We start from the raw sequence: 19,189 nt of genomic DNA, 5'->3' as shown, positions 1-19,189 counted from the left end.
CAATTGCCTGCCTTGCATCCTAGTCCTTTCTTTCCTTTACCTCCACCTTTTCTTCCGCACTCTTTTAATTTCACCTTTTTGTCTCAAAGCATGGTGCTGGCTTCTCTTCTCTTTTATATTATGAGATCTCTCTCCTACTCATGCTCCAAAAAACGTCATTCTCCATCTCAGAGCAAAACTCATGTCTTGGAGAGGAAGAGAAAGCACAATACAAGTTACTCATCTATCTTAGCAAACTGGAGATTCACAGTACATATGATATGATGATGTGACAAGCAGAACATATTGTCAATGGCTGAATTGACATCTGAGCTGGACAAAACACATCAGAAGATAAGTCAAATAAAAAGTCTAGAAGAATAAACGAAATACCCAGATAGTTTATTAGGAGTAAGACCTTACATACATACATAAATATGTGCTCAAGATGGGATTGAACAGCAAGGCTTGAGAGACTATGAGTTGAAAGTGTGTGACTGCTCCAGGCCCATGGCATGTAAGGTGCACAAAAGCAATGACCGCACAAAGGCTTGGCAAGTGTGTGTGCAAGAGTTACTTGCAAAGGGCACAAAGTGAAGGCGTGCGTGGGAGGGAGCCTGAGCAGAAACCACATCCCTCCACAGAGCGTCATGCAGAACACAGCCCAGTGCAAAGCTGATGCACATTAACTGGGAACACTCTGGACAAACAGTCTGTGGCTGGGCTAGCTCCCCAGAGGCAGCTGCCTAATACAGGAGCTTAAACTTAAAGGACACTGCCAAGTGATTGCTTTTGCTAGTTTAATTTTTGCATTTCCTCTTACTGTTTTAGCAGATGGAAAACAATTCCCCTCCCAGTCCCAACTACTGATTTTGTCCTTTCCTATTTGACAATCATTGATTTTTTTTTCTAAGGCTATAAATGTTTTAATAACTTCAACTTTGTAGTGCCTCATGGCAAAATATCTTTGCTTGCACTGACTGTTAAACACTATTCCTAATGTACTGCTGATAACTAGAGCAAGAGCCAGTATTATAGAAAAAGACTTTTCACAGGTGCTACCAAATTAATAGCTTTTGTTTCTTTGTTCACATCTCACAGACAGTTACAATCATCTTACTTCCTTGCTTCATAAAAGTATGACTCCCATGTAGCTCTGAATGATGGACATCATCTTGAGCATAGAGCCCACAACTCTGACAATGTCCTTTTCAAAACAAAGCTACTACTAAAATACAGATTCAAGTCAAAAGTCACCATCAGAATCAGAATTGTTAAAGGACAAAACTGATCATAAGGAATGCTAAAGCAGTTAAATATCGGCACCCACAAAGACCCAAAGAACAGAATGCTCCCTCGCAGTGTTCTTGAACTGGGTACACAAAGGCACCTTTCAAGAGATACACATGTATTTTTTTTGCTGTTTCAAAAGGCCAGTTAGCGTTTATTAGAAAAGGTAATTGAAGTTTCAGTCAAAATGGAAAAGAGAAGCAATTGGACTGAAATCAGAGCACCGTTTCTTTAAAATGCCAAACCTTAACCAAAAAAAAAAACCACCAAAACCCAATACCACAAATCCACCCAAACCCCTAGGATCTACGTGATGGTCATTTCTTCACAGTCTTTCAGTTTTCCTGTTACTCCTTGAATATGTTTCTGGTCTTTCCCCTCCCTCCCTGACCTCTTAAAGATGCAGATTACTCTGCCAGCTGAATGAGAAAACCTGTTTAACTATCTGCTATGCTTGGGTCAGGACATTGAAAATATCTTTAGGGCTTTGAGTAGAAACTTGTGCCTTGACAGGCTCAGGGAGTAGAGCAAGAGGTACATTCAACAGCAGATGGACATATTTGAAAGAACTACAACACTTTGCCGACAGCAAGACAGATCAAGCATGGCCTTGCCACAGTGTACATTTTCTGGTCCAATAATGCTGCTGCCTTCCTTTCAACTCCCCCAGGCAGCTTTTAAAATTCATCTGGGATGCACAAAAAGGATTATCACTTAATTTGTCATTAAGACTGGGCCTGAACAAAGCAGCTCAGAGTAACTTGAAGTTCATCTTCCCCTTTGTTTTCCTTTTGTTTCGTAGCTTTAAGAGCACGGTGCTGCCAAGGGCATGTGCTAGATATCCTCCGCCAATGCTCTCCCCAGAGATGCACCATGGGCCTCATTGCTGAGCCTTGCTAGCTCCTCGCAGAGCACCAAACATCACACAGGAGAAAGCACTGGGGAGGCAGGCAGCAGCAATATCCCAAGGACCAGCGCAGCAGCTCACTGCCATTAAGATAAGCAGGGTTGCCTAAAGAGACTGTCAGAAAATCTGTCCTGGCCCACAATGCGGTGTTTGGAAGGAAATGGCCTAGAACTTGCCCGTACTGGCTCAATTCTACCTTTCCCTCGCTGCAATTTTACTGTGCAAAATGAGTATTTTAGCCTCATATTTCTAGGAACACATGCCGGTGGCTACTGTTACAATAAAATATGAACACTGCATTGTGGAGAAAATGACCATTAATCCTGTAATCTGCAGTCATTTTTACCAATTCGGCACATTTCTTTAAATAACCAAGTGCATGCAGTAGATGGAAGTGCATTTAAATAAACTGAAATAGATACAGCATGAATAATTAAAGCCGGCAGGGAAATATGCATTGTGAGCTGCTAGTGGAAATAATTACTGATTTGTCTTATTTACAGTAGAGGCTGGACACAGGATCAAAATAGTGCAAGTTAGTGTAAGTGTCTTACGACGGGTTCTTAGACTACCACTGCTATATATTTCATCTTGAAAAGTCCATCAAATAGGGTTTGGACCACCTTAATGTGTGTTTTGTGATATTTCAGGGTTAGGTTACCCAGCACATAAACTCTGTCAAATAGCATTGATTTCAAGAGGAATATATTTCCAATGGATACCTAGTTTATCAACCTGCAACATCTTCTGTTAATGTTATTAGACACTGTATAGTTGAGCTTACAATATATCCCCCTAAAACCCAGTGTGTTAAGTATCAGAATGCTGAAGGAAAAAGCAGACCACAAAATCACAGAAAAAAAGTAGTAAAGTGCTTGTACCTTTACAATATGCCAGGTTTTAAACAGACTTGCTTAATTAGAATATAATCTACTTTGAAAGTGGTGGTTCTTGAACATTAGGCAGTTCTCGCAAAATGCTGTAGAGCTAAAAATCGATAATGAAATATGCTTCCGATACAAGGCTGGCAAAACTGTGCCTTCAATCTATTAGAAAATGTTGTAGAGTAAAAAAAAAATTCTATTTTAGAATGATTACTTGGCACATGAAAGGTTTTGGAAAAAAGTGAACGCTTTCTGATTGGTCTATCCCCACAAAGTTGTTGCACCACGACTGCTAAACGCAAAGTGACACTGGATGCCCACTAGATATGTTTTAGAAGGGAGAAGATAAGCAGTTGCCACTCAAATAAGTGAAAAATGGTGCTTTAACACAACCAAATCAGCAACAGAAAGGTCCTAAAAATTCTACAGAAAGGCTGTAGACAAATGAGGCATGTCAAATGAAGAAAATCTCCTCGAGGAGCCGGCTCTCCTCTAGCTCCTCTGCTCTGTTTCTGGAGCTGTGAGGCGTCTGGTACCGACATGAGGGCCTTTGGCTCACATGATGAGGCATGGCTGTTGCGTTCCTGTTGTAAGTTTCTCTACAGAGGTGCCCCGGGGCAGATATTGGACCCATAGCTTCAACCAGGTCAAGAAGAGACGCTTCGTACCTGCAGAAACACACAAAGAAAATGGAGTTCCATTAAGAACCATGCAAGAATTGAATCCAGTCTTCCTGCCTTCATAATCAGATCAGATCTGTCTTTGTCTGATGGGGGCCACCAGTAGAGAAGGAGTTTTTGCTGTATGGCATCTTATGAGGAATACCAACACAGAGGTAGTGAAAAAGAGGCAAGCAAAGCATGGGTGCTCAAGTTATTTTAAGCTGTTTCATCAGCTTTTCCACTTGAGCTGTGCAATGTCTTAGTTGCACTCTGGAGACCGAACAGAGGCTTCAGAGAGATGATAGTCAAACACGTGGAACAGGTAGAGGCAGACCTACACAGGTAATGGTACAATGACTTACACACATGCTGCACTTTTTTGAATAGACCTCCACACTTGATTTAGTTTCCCAGGGATTTGAAAACAGCAAGAGCCTTTATTATTATTGCCACAAACTACACGTGCTTCCTGTAAATCTCTATGCACTATATGGAGCCTGTCTGGTGGAAGCACTGAAGGAATATAACTAAGCAAGGCAATACAAAATCAACACTCAAGGCACCAAGAGAAAAGGCAGATGTGCTAAATGTTACTCAGGCATTCCTTTAAGTGTGAGTATAGGTGTGTGGGAAGGTTGCAAGCCAGTGTTAGCTGGCAACACACACTAAAAAATGGCAGTTACTTCAGGCAGGGATCTTCCTATTAGCAATCACACAAAACAAGACCTGATCTAAATATTGGCACAGGATTGATAATTACAGTATATTTTCTGCTTTTCAATTTGAAATGTCTTCAACTATACCATTTCCACTGCTTCCCGGGGAAGCTGTTCTCCAGTCTAAGAGAAATCACTCAAGAGATTTACCCAAAAGTCCCCTTTGTTCCATCCTGCTGTTAGAACCAACTTGCCTGGTGTTCACTGAAATATTTCATACATTCAATGACTTACGTGCATAGACCACTATGCATAGCACTCAACCTAAGGTATCAGCATAGCTGATTAGTTTCCACAGTATCCCTCTCTTGTAAACAGAAAGAGCTGATCTGCAGTGTGAGGAAATATCTCAAGCTGTTTCCCGATGTAAGAAAAGCCTCTGGTTTTTCTTTCACAGAATGGCTTTAAGAGTCCAAGCACTAACCCAACAGTGCCAAAGCCACCACTAAACCATGTCCCTCAGCACCTAAGCTACATGGCTTTTCAATATCTCTAGGGATGGGGACTCCATCACCTTACCCGGGAAGCCTGTGCCAGTGTCTAATAACCCTCTTACTGAAAAAGTGCATCTTAATCTCTCATCTAAACCTCCCCTGTTGCAACTTGACACCATTTCCTCTTGTCCTGTTGTTTGTTACTTGGGACAAGAGACCTTACTTCTCCACAGCATCCTTTCAGGTAGCTGCAGAGTGATTACATCTCCCCTCAGCCTCCTCTTCTCCAGACTGAACACCCCCGGTTCTCTCAGCTGCTCCCAATTCCTGAGTTGTGCACCAGCCCCTTCCCCAGCCCCAGTGTTCAGCTCTGGACACGCTCCAGCCCCTCAGTGTCCCTCTGGGAGTGAGGGGCCCAACGCTGAACACAGCACTAGAGGTGCAGCCTCACCAGTGCTGAGATCATGGCTTGAGTTCTTGGAAGCAGAATAATTTTTTTTCCACATTTCAAGATTGTCTTTCCATTGGCTGTTTAAATCACCTCTAATAGCCAAAACCAGGCAACTCAAAACAAAAAGAAATTAAACCTTCAGGTTTGTTTCAGCTGGACCATGTCCACGGCTAACCCTGTGTACATGCGATGCCTTACAGTTACTCTAACCAAACATTTCAGATGCACATGCAAGTTTTAGGTAGCAAGGGAGACCATTTTAGACAGATCTGTTGTTTGTATTAGCATTCAGAACATACTCTATAAAACTGAGTCTCCTTAAGGGTATCTCCAACGTAAGATGGAATAAGCTGCACTGATAGTAAGAACTAGCACACAGCTTTATTAGACTTTTCACGTACAGAAAGTTTTGGACTAGACTATATAGATATACACAGATGCTTTGAACCCCAAAGAAACCCAGTTAACACATACACTGGTTTCATTAGCCACACCTAAAACTTCCTTTTAGATTAATCTAGTCTAGCATACAAATGCTTATCTCCACTGACTGTAGTGCTACCATAAAATTTCAATTTCTTCAGCAGCCACATTCAATCATAGATTAGGTGGGGGGAAACCAAACCAGCCAGCGCATTTACAGCAAACGCGCAGGCCCTAGATTTCAGCAGTACCTCTGAGTTCATTTCTTCTGCAAGTTTATCTAAGTTTTACAGCATTTCTGCTATCAGAAAGGCTAAATGATTTGGCAGATTACAAGCGCAGCAAATAGCAAAGATTATGTAAAAGACCAGGTGTTGTAAATCAGTCTATTTGACACCACAGTTATATATGCAATAAAGTGAATGAACTCTGCTAAGAGAACGCTATCTGATAAAGAGAATGCTCCTTGCAGGTATTTAGTGTTTAATCCCATGATAATGGTTTGCCCTGGTTTGTCTAGGCAGCATCAGACAGCATCAGGCTGGAGGCAACAGAGTAGACCTAGAATGGTTTGAAGCTCACAAAGACAATTTTCTCACCATTTATTTGTATCCGAATATTTAAAGAGACATGGTCAGAATGCTCAAACTGTGAAATACAACTTTCTCTAAAACCAGCACACGTATTCCTTGCACCATCTGAATGAATGCATAAGTAAAAATGGCCTTCATTATTATTATTATTAATACGACACTTAATGGCTTCAGTGAAGTCAAAGCTGCAGGATCTGGCACCCAAGAGGCAGAACATTTCAAAGAGGGAAACTGATCTGGCAAACTTGGCTTGTGAATATTGAATGTTCTTTCAATGTGAATTAACAGCCAAGGGTGCCCTCATATTGTTCCTGTTTCCCAAGGATAAAACAATTCCCAAACTTTCCGTGGAAGTACCAGCTCTCTACATTAAGCCACATACAGAAATTCCTCACAGGTAGACATTTAACCAAGCAACCAAATATCCCACCAGTGCTAGATGCTTACACATTTTCACCTTTTCACCTCTTTGGGACATTTGCCAGTCTGCTGGAAATCCAATGAGCACCTCCCACAACAGACCGAAATCAACCTCTCTTCTAAGTCTCCTTTGGCACTTCTCTCATGTATATTTTTTCATATAATTTTCATGAGCTTAAAAGGAGAAGGAAGTCCATAAAGTCTACAAGTTTGGATTATCTGGACAGCTAAAAGTTGGTGAAAGTAATATCTTAAGTTCTGCCAAAATGCCACCAGGAGGGGGAACATAAAGCAAGTCTATAAAGCAAGTGTCATGCTCAATAAGACAGAAATGGGAAACAGACAAAGATAAGCTTTGAAGCTCTTTTCTGAATGAAGAAATTTGACCTTTGCTTTTAATGTAAAAAGTAAAACTCCAAACATGGCTCAGAGAGCAGCATGGAGATGCCCAAACCACCCGGGAAGTAGATACCTCCAAGATAAAGCCAATACAATTGGGTCTGTGCAGATCTGTGACCTGGGTGGCTAAATCCATCCTCATGAGGCATGGCACAGTGCTGTGACAGTGTTCCCTTATGCTCCTCTGCACAATTACCAAAGGTTGGTGGAAATTTGGCTCCCCAGCCACTCGAGTGGAAAATGTATTAGAAACTTTCAGCATTGGCTCCTAATTAAATAAGTATCTGAGAGAGTTTATAAACTCTTGATATTAAAGAATCTGGTACTCCATCACTAAGGTAACAGGAGACATCATAACACACTACAGTTCAGAACAGCTCATTTACGTTTTAAAGACGAAAACAGTACAAAAATAAACACAAGTTGGCACCGAGCCAAGTCCTCCCATCCACAATATTTCTGTTTCACTGCCTGCGCAGCAAGAACACTCTCTGAACATGTACAGGTGCATCTACCTTTGCACCATGTTTCCAAATTGAATGGGAAGGAAGGCTCTTGTGTTTTTGTGATAAACTCATAAACGTGGTTGTTGCTCTGTGAGCCATGAGACCACTTATTCCCAAGATGGTTGCTGAGAAATCACCTGAAAACACTTGGTATTCTGTTTAATAAAAGTTGTTGGGCAATCAGACTTCAGGCCATCCCACAACATACAGTACCTTAAAAAACGGTCAGATTATGCAAAGTGATGCACCGAACTCATTACTGAGCAGGATATTAGAGAGAATGGTGCTCTTGAATGTAACCATAGAGCATCTTTGCATAAGCTGGCTGAACAGTGATGTTTGCTTATTTATTTATTTAGACATTTGGAATATGTCATTGAATTTTTAATGTTCCTCTATTTCCTATTGCTGGTAAAATACATTTCTTACACACTGTTCAATTTTTAAACTACATTTTCATATTTTCATATTGCACAGTCTCATTTAACTAATAATATCACTTGTTCCTTCCTGAAAAAAAAGCATAATACCAAACAAGTCCAGTATTTAGAGGAGCAGGAATGTCCCCATGAGGTAAAAAACCTAAACTTATTAGAATCATAAATACTCTAGCAGTGAGATATATGTATATTTCTTTAAACAAGCCGTGTCAGATATTATTTGATCACAATGTTTGGAGATATCTTTTCATTTACAGTCTCTGAAAATTTATTCTTCAACCATAAATGTGTACAAAACACACAGAGTGTCTCTTCTGCAAGGTGATGGCATTTCAACAAAGCATACTGGCAATACGGTTTTGGAGATTAGTAGCTGTATAGGCTTACTTTATTTAACTGTATATACCAGAGGAAATAAAAAGGTTTATTTTTATACTACTGCTTATATTTTCAACATAAAGTTCAAAGTGATTTACTAATGTTACATGAATTGCCTTTGAATTACGGTACAGTATTGTCCCTAAGTACAAAGCCTAACACTATTTTGTATTCATAAAACACAGCCTGCCTCCAAGCACTTTAGAAATGCCAAATACAGCTAAAAAACACACTCAAGGGGTAGGGAACAGACCCATTTTACAGAAAATGAAACTGAGCTTATTGTTATTATAAAGCAAATATCAAATCCCTATTTGACTGGAACAAACACGACAAACAAAAGCAGAGAAAAAAACAGATGCAAATAAGAAGTGGCCGCAGCAGTTCAACTACCCCAAACTTGAAGACACCACAATAGTAATACAACATCAGGTCATCTGGAAAAACCAGCTGTGACAACTGATCTCCCAGAAGTTAATTCCAGCTCTATTAGTGAAGGGGCAGAATTCTACCCAATTTAAAGAGTCCTAGCCATTTTCTGCCATCTTTATTCTTGCCTCCTCAACTGTTGCATTGGGGATGCCAGAGGTACTTTAGTGGCTTGTGCTTTTAACAGCCACATGCAATACTGTTGTCCATGAATGTGCCTCATTCCATTTTCCACCTGCTGCTTCTACAATGTCTTGTGACTGGAACCGCAGGAAGTTCATTGATATTGAAAGACATACTTTTGTTTCCTGTTTTAATCCAATACCCTGCTAGTGGGATCAAGAGATTTTTAAGGATGGCCCGCAGTTAGTCTCTCTCATATGGTGGAATCTGGTGAAAAACTGTTCCATATTCAACTTCACCACCACCTTCATGGTTTTTCTCATTCATTCTTCTCCTATCCAAAGTCACAGCTTTTTGGCCTCTCCATACATAGCACCCGCTTTGCCTCTTGACCAAAATAATTGCCCTACGCACCTTTTCTAGCTTCCCCTTTCTTGAGAGGCAAAGACCAAAAGCACACATTGGAATCAAAAAGTGGGTCCACCAAGGGCTGTGAATCCACAGGCTTTTGTGAAGCTCGAGGAAGCTCTCTCTGACAGCAAGGTGTTGATGACTCTTCCCTAGGTAAATGACATGTTTGTCCACTCATTTTTTATACCGTTTTGAAGTTTCTTGCTACTGGCATGGCATTTAACTATCTGAAATCATCCATAGACTTGTTAGATCACCCAGGAGATGTTTGTTGATCCCTTCCTGCTCCAGGTCACTGAAGAAGAACCAGCCCAGAGTTTCCTGGGCACCCCACTGCTGTCTCTTCTACATCATGAAAAATAAACATTAAGTCCCTTCGCCTGTTATCATTAGCAGTAAATCCATAATAGGACTTTTGCTCCAACCCTGCAGAAACTTGATTTCTTTAACAACCTCTGGTGTGGAACCTTGGCAAAGGTATTTTGAAATTCCTAGTGCATTATGTCCAGTTTTCATGGTTTAGCATGGAGCTGGTTTTGCTTGGTAACAGGGAGAGCGGGTTGCAGTGAAGACCCGGTAAAGAGTTTTTGGACTCTCCCCCAGCTCCTGGGTTTACGCCCACCTCCGGCCCAGCTGGGCCAATCTGGCGCCTCTGTCAGCACTATTTAGGGACAGGAATTTGAAGTGCTGGCAGGAGGTGTAAGAGTGATACAAGATGGAGGAGACCAGGAGGACCCCACAGTCAGAGAAGGAGGAAGGAAGAAGATGCAATAGACCACAGACCCCTCTGCAAGCCGTGGTGAGAACACAGCTGTGCCCCTGCAAGCCACGCAGGGCCATGGCAGAACTGAGAGCCACCAGCAGCTCCGTGTGAGTGTGTCCAGATGGGCAGAGGCTGTGTGAGGAGGCAGCCATGGCACAGGCCATGCTGGAGCCTGCGGGCCCAGAGCAGCCCCACACGAGAGGCAGAGAGGAGCTGCAGCCTTTGGGATAAATGCACGTAGGAGCAGCCCGTGCAGGGCTGCTGGGTGTGTGAGGGATCCCAGAGACGTGCAGGGTGGACTGGTGTGGAGCGCATCTGTCCTGAGGAGAGACAAATGGCAGAAGCCATCAGGAACAGACTGACTGAAACCCCCACTCCCTGCCGCCCTGGGCCATTCAGTGGGGCAGGAGGTAAAAGCACCGGGATCAGGGCTCTGAGCCAGGGAAGAGGGGAGGAGTGGGGAGAAACTGGTCTTGAAGGGCTGGTCGGACTCTTCATCATTGTACCACTCTGTGTTGGTTTATATTGGTTATGTTTTGGGGTTTTATGGTCATGTTTTAGTTGGTGTTGGATTAAATTACTTTCTGTTTTCTTCCCCAAGCCCGGTAGCCTGGTCTGTTTTGTCCTGGACATTAAGGGGCAATTAAGCTTTCCCTGCCCTTTGGCAATCCTCAGGTATTTGGTACTTGAGGCTAATCATGGTCTTTTGTTCCTTGATGGGCCTAAACCAGTGGACACCAGTGGATCCTCTTTATATCACCAGATTTATGGGTTCAGGATCCATAGGCCTGAGCTGATGTCTCAACTTCTTTCTTGTCTCCCTCCCTGCTGTAGGAGTATAATCCAGGTCTTAACCAGCATGCTATTGGGCCCAGCAAGCCCAAGATGAACATTAGAGACTGTATGAAATGAAAGCTGAGAAAGAGAAGTTGCTTTGAAGTCACTCCCTGAAAGGCCACAAGTCATCTTTAGTGACTAAAATACAGTCTCGGGGGATATTCTCACATACTGACACTCAAGATGTCAAACCAAAAAAATAAACACAGAGAAATGCAATTCTTGAGGCTGAAACGTCAAGAGAATTAACAAGATTAAAACTAGAATCACAGACAACACGACTGTGCTTGTTAGCCTGAGATTCCCATTTTGCCTTCCTGCAGGTGGGGACTCAGAACAGACACTTCTCCTCTGTCCCACAGTGGAGGCAAATTCAACAGTGCCATATATGTTACCCAAACCAGCTCCAGGTTGGGATGTATTTCTTGCTTGTAATAGATCTGTGTTTTCCAAAGACACCTCACAGTTTCTTAATTCTTAAAGAAAAAGATCAGACTGCAGAATCTTTCAAAGCAATTAAAAAAAGATCTGAGTCTTTTATTTAAAATACATCACACAGTGTAAAACAAAATATATTTATATAGTATCCTCAGCAAAAGCCTCCCGGGGTGCTGTAAAACCCACACCCACAGAACAGAGAGCTCATAGTCCCAGAGACTTTTAGAGAACTCTCTGAGGCGATATTCAAGGAATGATAACCTAGAGAAGGAAAAGACTCTTTAGATCATCCAGCTATCTCCCTGCTGACAGAGAACTGTTCCCTAAAGTTTGCCTCCTTACTTGTGGGTAGCAATCAGCCTCTTGCTATTCTCCTTGGGAAGACATTCCACAGCCAAATATATATCATACTATCATTCCCATTATTACATATTTATAGGCTATGGTATAACCTAAAGGGACTAGACTGGGGGTATCAACTCTACAATCACAGGTAAGAGTAATTCTCTCTCTAAAAGAGCACACAGTTTAAACAGATAGTAGAATTGTTCTGGTTGGAAAAGAACTTTAAGATCATTGAGTCCAACCACTGCCCTTACACTGCCAAATCCATCGCTAAACCACATCCCTCAGCACCTCTGTTACACGGCTTTTCAGTATCTCCAGGGATGAGGATTCCACCACCTCCCCTAGGCAGCCTGTGCCAGTGTCTAAAAAACTTCTCATTGAAAAAATTCTTCCTAATCTCCAATCTAAACCTCCTCTGGTGCAATTTGAGGCCATTTCCTCTTGTTCTGTCACTTGTTACTCACAAGAAGAGACCGAAGGCCACCTCACTACAACCTCCTTGCAGAGACTTGTAGAGACTGATCATGTGTCCTCTCAGACTCCTCCAGACTAAACACTCCCAGCTCCCTCAGCAGCTCCCCATCAGACTTCTGCTTCAGATTCTCCCCTAGCTTCATTGTCTGTCGCTGGGCAAAGATAAATCAAAGACTTCTTGGGAAGAGTATAGGAACATTGCCAGGGCATGCAGGGGTGTAATTAGGAAGGCTAGAGCCCTTCTAGAATTAAATTGAGCCAGGGATGTTAAAGACAGTAATAAGGTATTTTTCAAGTACATCAGCAGCAGAAGGATGGTGAGGGGCAATGTGGGCCTGCTGCTAAATGCTGAGGGTGCCCTGGTGTCTGAGGATGCAGAGAAGGCCAAAGTACTGAATGTCTTCTTTGCTTCAGTCTTTAAAACCAAGGCCGACCCTCGGGAAGTCCAGTCCAGCAAGGATAACAGGATGGCCAGGACAGCAGAGGGTGGAAGAGGAAGAGGTTAAAGACTTGCTGGCCAAGCTTAAGGCTCATCAGTCAATGGGTCCTGATGGGATGCATCCTAGAGTGCTGAGGGAGCTGGCTGATGTGATTGCTAAGCCTCTCTCTATCATTTTTGAACAATCATGGAGGACAGGTGAGGTGCCTGAGGACTGGAGAAAGGCCAATGTCACTCCAGTCTGCAAAAAGGGCAGGAAGGGAGACCCAGGAAACTACAGGCCGGTCAGCCTCACCTCCATCCCTGGAAAGGTGATGGAACAACTCATTCTGAATGTTATCACTGAACATATGAAGGAAAAGATGGGTATCAGGGGGAGTCAACATGGCTTCACCAAGGGGAAATCCTGTTTGACCAACGTGATAGCCTTCTATGAGTGCATAACCAGCTGGCTAGATGAGGGGAGAGCGGTGGATGTCATCTGCCTTGACTTCATTAAGGCTTTTGACACTGTCTCCCATAACATCCTCATCAGGAAGCTCAGCCAGTGTGGCTTGGATGAGTGGACAGTGAGGTGGATGGAGAGCTGGCTGAATGACAGAGCCCAGAGGGTGGTGATCAATGGCAGAGTCCAGTTGGAGGCCTGTGGGCAGTGGAGTTCCACAGGGATCAATTCTGGGGCCAGTCTTGTTCAACATTGTCGTGGTTTGGCCCAGCTAGCACAGCAGCACCACGACAGTCTCTCACTCAGTGCACCCATTCACCCCCACCCTCGTTAGGATGGCAGAGGACCTGGCGAAGTGGGAGTAAAAAGATAAGCAAGATTGTTGTGGATTGAGACAAGGGTAGGGAGGGTTCACTGCCAATTATGGTTCTGGGCAAAACAGACTCCGGTACTCGACTTAGAGAGGAAAGCGGGAAAGTTTATTCTACAAGAAACAGAACGGAATAAAAGCAAAAAGGGAGTAGGATGATGAGAAAGTTACAACCAGCACTTTAAGATCTCCCTCCCCCATCCCTCCTTTGTTCCCAGGCCCAGCTCACTGCTCCCGATATCTCTACCTCCTCCCCCCTCAGCGGCTCAGGGGGGCAGGGAATGGGGGATGTGGTCAGTCTCTCACAGATGGGCTCTGCTGCTTCTGTCTGCTCAGATGAGGACAACTGCTGGCATTCTTCCCCTGCTCCAACATGGGGTTCCTCCCCTGGGACACAGTCCTTGGTGAATGTCTCTGGCATGGATTCTTTACCACAGTTGCAGTTTCTGCAGTTACAGGGTCCCTCTCTCAGGACAAGGCCTCTTCTGGGCATAAGTTTAATGAGCTGCTTTGTTGTGGGTTCCTCCCCACAGTTACAGCTGTGGATATTGGGTCCCTTCCTCGGGACACGGCCCGCTCCGGCCATAGTGATAAAGGGTCCCTCCTTCGGGACATGGCCTCTTCCAGCCATAGTTTTAAAGCAGAAAATCACTGCCCCTGGCTCGGGGTCTGCAGTGAAGTGGTTGGGTCCCTCCCACGGGACACGGCCTCCTCCGGCCGTAGTCACTGTCCCTGGCTTGAGGCCTCTAATGAAGTGAATGGCTGCCCCTGGTCTGGGGCCAGCTTTAGCAGAATGAGTCTCTGCCCCTGATACGGGGTCATTAGCAGAATGAGTCTGTGCCGCTGATGTGGGGTCTTTAAAAACTGAAAATAAATCTCAGCTTCACCAGGTCTCTCCATAGAATGCAGGGGAGCCTCTGCTCCAGCACACCTCCTCCTCTCCTTCCTCACTGACCTTGGAGTCCGCATGGTTGTTTCTCTCACTGTTCCTACTCCTTGCACCACCACCAGCCAGAAGAAGAAGAAAAGGCAGAAGGAAGAAGATGGAGGAAGATGGAAGAAGAAACCTCCCCTTCCAGCTTCTTCTTAAAAAGTGATCGTGGAGGTGTCTAATTGGCTCAGCCCCAGCAGTGTGTCTGGCTCTGAGCTGGGGAGAGTTGTGAGCAACTTCTTACAGGAGCCATCTTTACAGCCCCTTCCCCCTTACCAGAAAAGGCTGTCATGTCAAACCATGACAAATATCTTCATCAACGACCTGGATGAGTGGACAGAGTGTACCCTGAGCAAGTTCGCTGATGACACCAAAGGTGAGGACTGGCTGATTCCCCAGAGGCTGTGCTGCCATTCAGTGGGATCTCGACTGGCTTGAGAGTTGGGCAGAGAGGAATCTCCTGAGGTTCAAGAAGGACAAGTGCAGAGTCCTGCATCTGGGAAGGAACAACCTCATGCACCAGGACAGGCCGGCAGTTGAACTGCTGAAGAGCAGCTCTGCAGAGAGAGACCTGGGAGTCCTGATTGATAATAAGCTAAATATGAGCCAGCAATGTGCCCTTGTGGCTAAGAAGGCCAATGGCAGCCTGGGATGCATCAAGAAGAGTGTGGCCAGCAGGTTGAGGGAGGTTCTGCTCCCCCCTCTACTCTGCCCTGGTGAGGCCTCATCTGGAGTCCTGTGCCCAGTTCTGGGCTCTTCAGCTCAAGAGGAACAGGGAAGTGCTCAAGAGAGTCCAGTGCAGGGTCACCAAGATGATCAGGGGACTGGAACATCTTTCATATGAGGAAAGGCTGCGGGAACTGGGGCTGTTTAGTCTGGAGTGGAGGAGACTGAGGGGAGATCTTATTAACATTTACAAATATCTAAAGGGTGGGTGTCAGGAGGTTGGGACATCCCTTTTTTCTGTAGTAGCTAGCAACAGGACAAGGGGTAATGGGATGAAGCTGGATCACAAAAAGTTCCACTTAAACATAAGAAAAAAACTATTTCACCATGAGGGTGATGGAGCACTGGCACAGGCTGCCCAGAGAGGGTGTGGAGGCTCCTTCCGTGGAGGTCTTCAAGACCCACCTGGACATGTTCCTATGCGACTTGATCTAGGTGAACCTGCTTCTGCAGAGGGATTGGACTAGATGATCTCTAAAAGTCCCTTCCAACCCCTACCATTCTATGATTCTAAAAGAGAACACAATAGCATGGAAAGAGATACAAACATTCCATGAATTTTTGCTTTGGAGTTTGGTAGGACGAGAATATATGTATTACAAACTAGAATATGTTTCTTATAAGCAGATAAAGAAGATTTTCTTCCTTCCAGCTTCCCACTATTAGTTAGAACTAAAGATCTGGCATGGTACTGAGAAATCCATCTCCTTTTTTGGTGCAAATACTCCTTAGCTATTTGAACAATATTACATTTCTCCCTTCTCTTCCAGTCTCAGTCAACATTTATCTGAGCTACACATATTTTAATCTTCTCTCATAAATCAATACTTCTGGCATAGCAACAGATTTTGCTGCTTTCCCCTGATTTTTGACAAGATCTTTCCAGTAAGTAATCACCCAGAAATGAGCTGCATAGTCCTCTGGTGAGGTTACAAACAAATAGAGGAGATCAGCACCCTCTAGCACTCATGCAACGCTTGACTGTGCAGACTCAGATGACAACGGCCTTTTTGCTGCCGTTGGCAGCATGGCTCTGCAGGTCCCTCTCTCATGTGTTTCTGTTGAAACACTGTGTGCACTGCAACACATCCCTGTATACCACAAGAACTACACCACCAGTGAACTCAATGTCTTGTTATCTGGTGTTAGTAACAATTATCACTAAACCTTGTAGAAAATGGCATCAGAGATTACAGCCTTTGCAACAGAACTATTTGGAGAGAAGCAGCAGAGTTGAGTAACAACATCACACCTTTGCTAAGCAAAATGAGCTGTGCATCACAGTGTTGTTGGACATCCCTCCTTTCCCAGTGTGAGTCCTGTACCTGGGGAGGAACAGCCCCATGCACCAGTACAGGCTGGGGGTGACTGGTCGGACAGCAGCTCTGCAGAGAGAGACCTGGGAGTCCTGGTTGATAATAAACTATATATGAGCCAGCAATGTGCCCTCATGGCCAAGAAGGCCAATGGCATCCTGGGATGCATCAAGAAGAGTGTGGCCAGCAGGTCAAGGGAGGTTCTTCTCCCCCCTCTACTCTGCCCTGCTAAGGCCACATTTGGAGTCTTGTGTCCAGTTCAGGGCTCCCCAGCTCAAGAGAGACAGGGAACTGATGGAGAGAGGCCAGCAAAGGGTTACCAAGATGATGAGGGGGACTGGAACATCCCTCTGGTAAGGAAAGGCTACAAGGCCTGAGAATGTTTAGCCTAGGACCTCATTATGCTGATAAGCACCTAAAGGGCAGATGTTGAGAGGATGGGGCCAGTCTTTTTTCTGTAGTGCCCAATGACAGGACGAAGGGTAACAGATACAAGCTGGAACACGGGAGGCCCTGATGGGACATGAGGAGAAACTTGTAAGGGTGAGTGAGCACTGGCACAGGCTGTCCAGGGAGGCTGTGGTGTCTTCTCAGGAAGTTTCCACACTCACTTGTACACCTCGAATCCCTATCATTCTGTGATTCTGTGATAAACAGTTGTCAAGAACTAGAGCACTTGGTCTTAAAAGCAGTTAATTACTGTTGGTTTGCACCATGCATTTACATACCAAGCAGAGCCAGTGCACTGAAGGACACTGGATACAGCAACAGTATCTCAAAAAAACATTTGTGCTCTAAGGCGGGGTTGATAAAAGATTTTTCTTCCTCAGTTTTCACCCTAGCTTCACCTGTGACAGCATCCGACTGTCTGTCATTACTGAAATAAGAGTTTTTGCTGCTTTCATTCTTCCTTTCTACACAAACAGGCCATTTTCACTTACCTGCTAGTCAGAGAGCAAAACATGCTTTCCTCACCTTTCCACACTCACATCTCAATGCTCCCAATGCTCAGTTATCCTACCTCTGCCATGTTACCAACCTGTCAAGTACAACTGAAAGGGTTTCTTCATTGTTTTTGTCTCTATGTGCCTTTTGTCTATTTTAGTAGCTAAAAACAATAAAAAACCCCACCAGATTGTTTTTTTTCTAAAGGTATTGCTGCAGGCAGTTGAATTGGCATAACTTACGTTGTAATAATTCTGGAAAGGGGAGGGTGAACAAAGACATGAGTGCCGAGAAGTAAAGAAACCTTTTAAATCAGATCTGCCAGTGACAGAAGAATAATTTAGAATGAAGTTTTAGTATAAAAGAAAGAAATTACAGAACCACAGAACTATCATGGAGTTCAACAACCACCTCTGCAATCACTCTGTTTATATTGTCCTTCTCTACCCTCCCACACATCCATTTCTGTCTCATCAAGTCTGAAAGCTCTTCAGATCAGAAAATGAACCTCAGTATATGTTCAGCACCTGGGGCCCTGATTCTGCTGTGATATTACATAATAACTTTGCACTTCAGAGCATGCTTAGCTTTTATTCCCTTTAAGCACTCTGTCATCACAGCATCTCTTCAGCAAGATCTTCACCCTTTATTGTTCTGGGCCAAAACTAAGCTGTCATCTTTTCTGCCATTCCACATCCCCCTACTTTTCCTGTCTTAACAGCCTTTCTTCTCAATTTTTTGCTCTTACAAGTTTGTCCCCAAGCATCTTTCCCCTCAAAGCAAACTCTAATTCAACGAATCATCTATAAAATTGTGACTTTTCTTTTATAATGTACTAAAGCTTCTGACAAAGGGTTGTATATGTAAGTCACAGTGCTGCATCTCCTCTCTGATGGTCTCAGCGCTGCCCCTCAGTTTTGATTTCTTTGTCACGTGTAATCCTTTTTTCCTAGCATGCTTTCAGCAGAGCTGGGACTACCTTACACACCCTGTACACTGTCTAGAACTTTGTGGGTACTACAGAAGTACAAAGCAATTTTCAGCAGTATGGCTTAGGGGGAAAATCTCCCACCACATACAGCTTGCAAAGTCCATCACCGTTTACATGGATTAGCAATCTGTCTTTTTTCACAAGCTCAGTCCAAACGCCCAGCCTGACAGATAATAAATCAACTTTTTGTTTCCATTGTACAGTCACTGGAAGATCTGCATAGTTTTAGGTCAAGCACTTATAACCATTTTATGATTCCAAAGTTTCTTACCTTGTCATTTAGTTATTGAACTGTGAGCTTTCATTGACTTTCTAACCATTGTGGTAAAAACTGCTACGAGCTGTGCAAGATTTAAAACCTCATTGAGCAGAGGAGGAAAATCAGACTGCAGTAGTTTTAAGTATATATTGGGGTGGAATCATGACCCCACAGAAGTCAATGTCAGCTCTGCCACTGGTTCACTGGGGCTGCTTTTCTTCCCTGCCTGCTGCCATTTGTTGTGGCAGAGTGAATAAGTATTGCAAGCTCTCTATTTTACACTCTGGAAATGAGATGCCTTAGTGAATGCTTGGAAATTATTTATTTTCCCTTTTCCTTTTCTCCTTGGGTTTGGATTTTTTTTCCCTCCTAACCTGGTGAAATATTTTACATACAGTCAATTGTCATAACTAAACACCAACTCATCCTGTGGATCTGTACAATCCTTCCTCTCCTGCTTGT

General features: G+C 43.8%; 1 protein-coding gene across 3 annotated transcripts in view; it reads right to left on the bottom strand.

Annotated features, from left to right (window-relative positions):
- Positions 1 to 377: 377 nt before the first annotated feature.
- KIAA1328 (KIAA1328 ortholog) overlaps positions 378 to 19,189 on the bottom strand; it is a 179,857-nt gene continuing 161,045 nt past the window's right edge. For all 3 annotated transcript variants that reach the window (XM_062017931.1, XM_062017932.1, XM_062017933.1), the window contains one exon: positions 378 to 3,728. In XM_062017931.1, the coding sequence (XP_061873915.1) occupies positions 3,515 to 3,728 (214 nt within the window). In that variant the 3' untranslated portion in view covers positions 378 to 3,514. The remainder of the gene's footprint in view (positions 3,729 to 19,189) is intronic.

This window comes from Colius striatus, chromosome Z (genome assembly GCF_028858725.1).
Source record: "Colius striatus isolate bColStr4 chromosome Z, bColStr4.1.hap1, whole genome shotgun sequence".
In the NCBI taxonomy this organism is placed as follows: Eukaryota; Metazoa; Chordata; class Aves; order Coliiformes; family Coliidae; genus Colius; species Colius striatus.
This window is presented reverse-complemented; position numbering and strand designations above follow the sequence as displayed.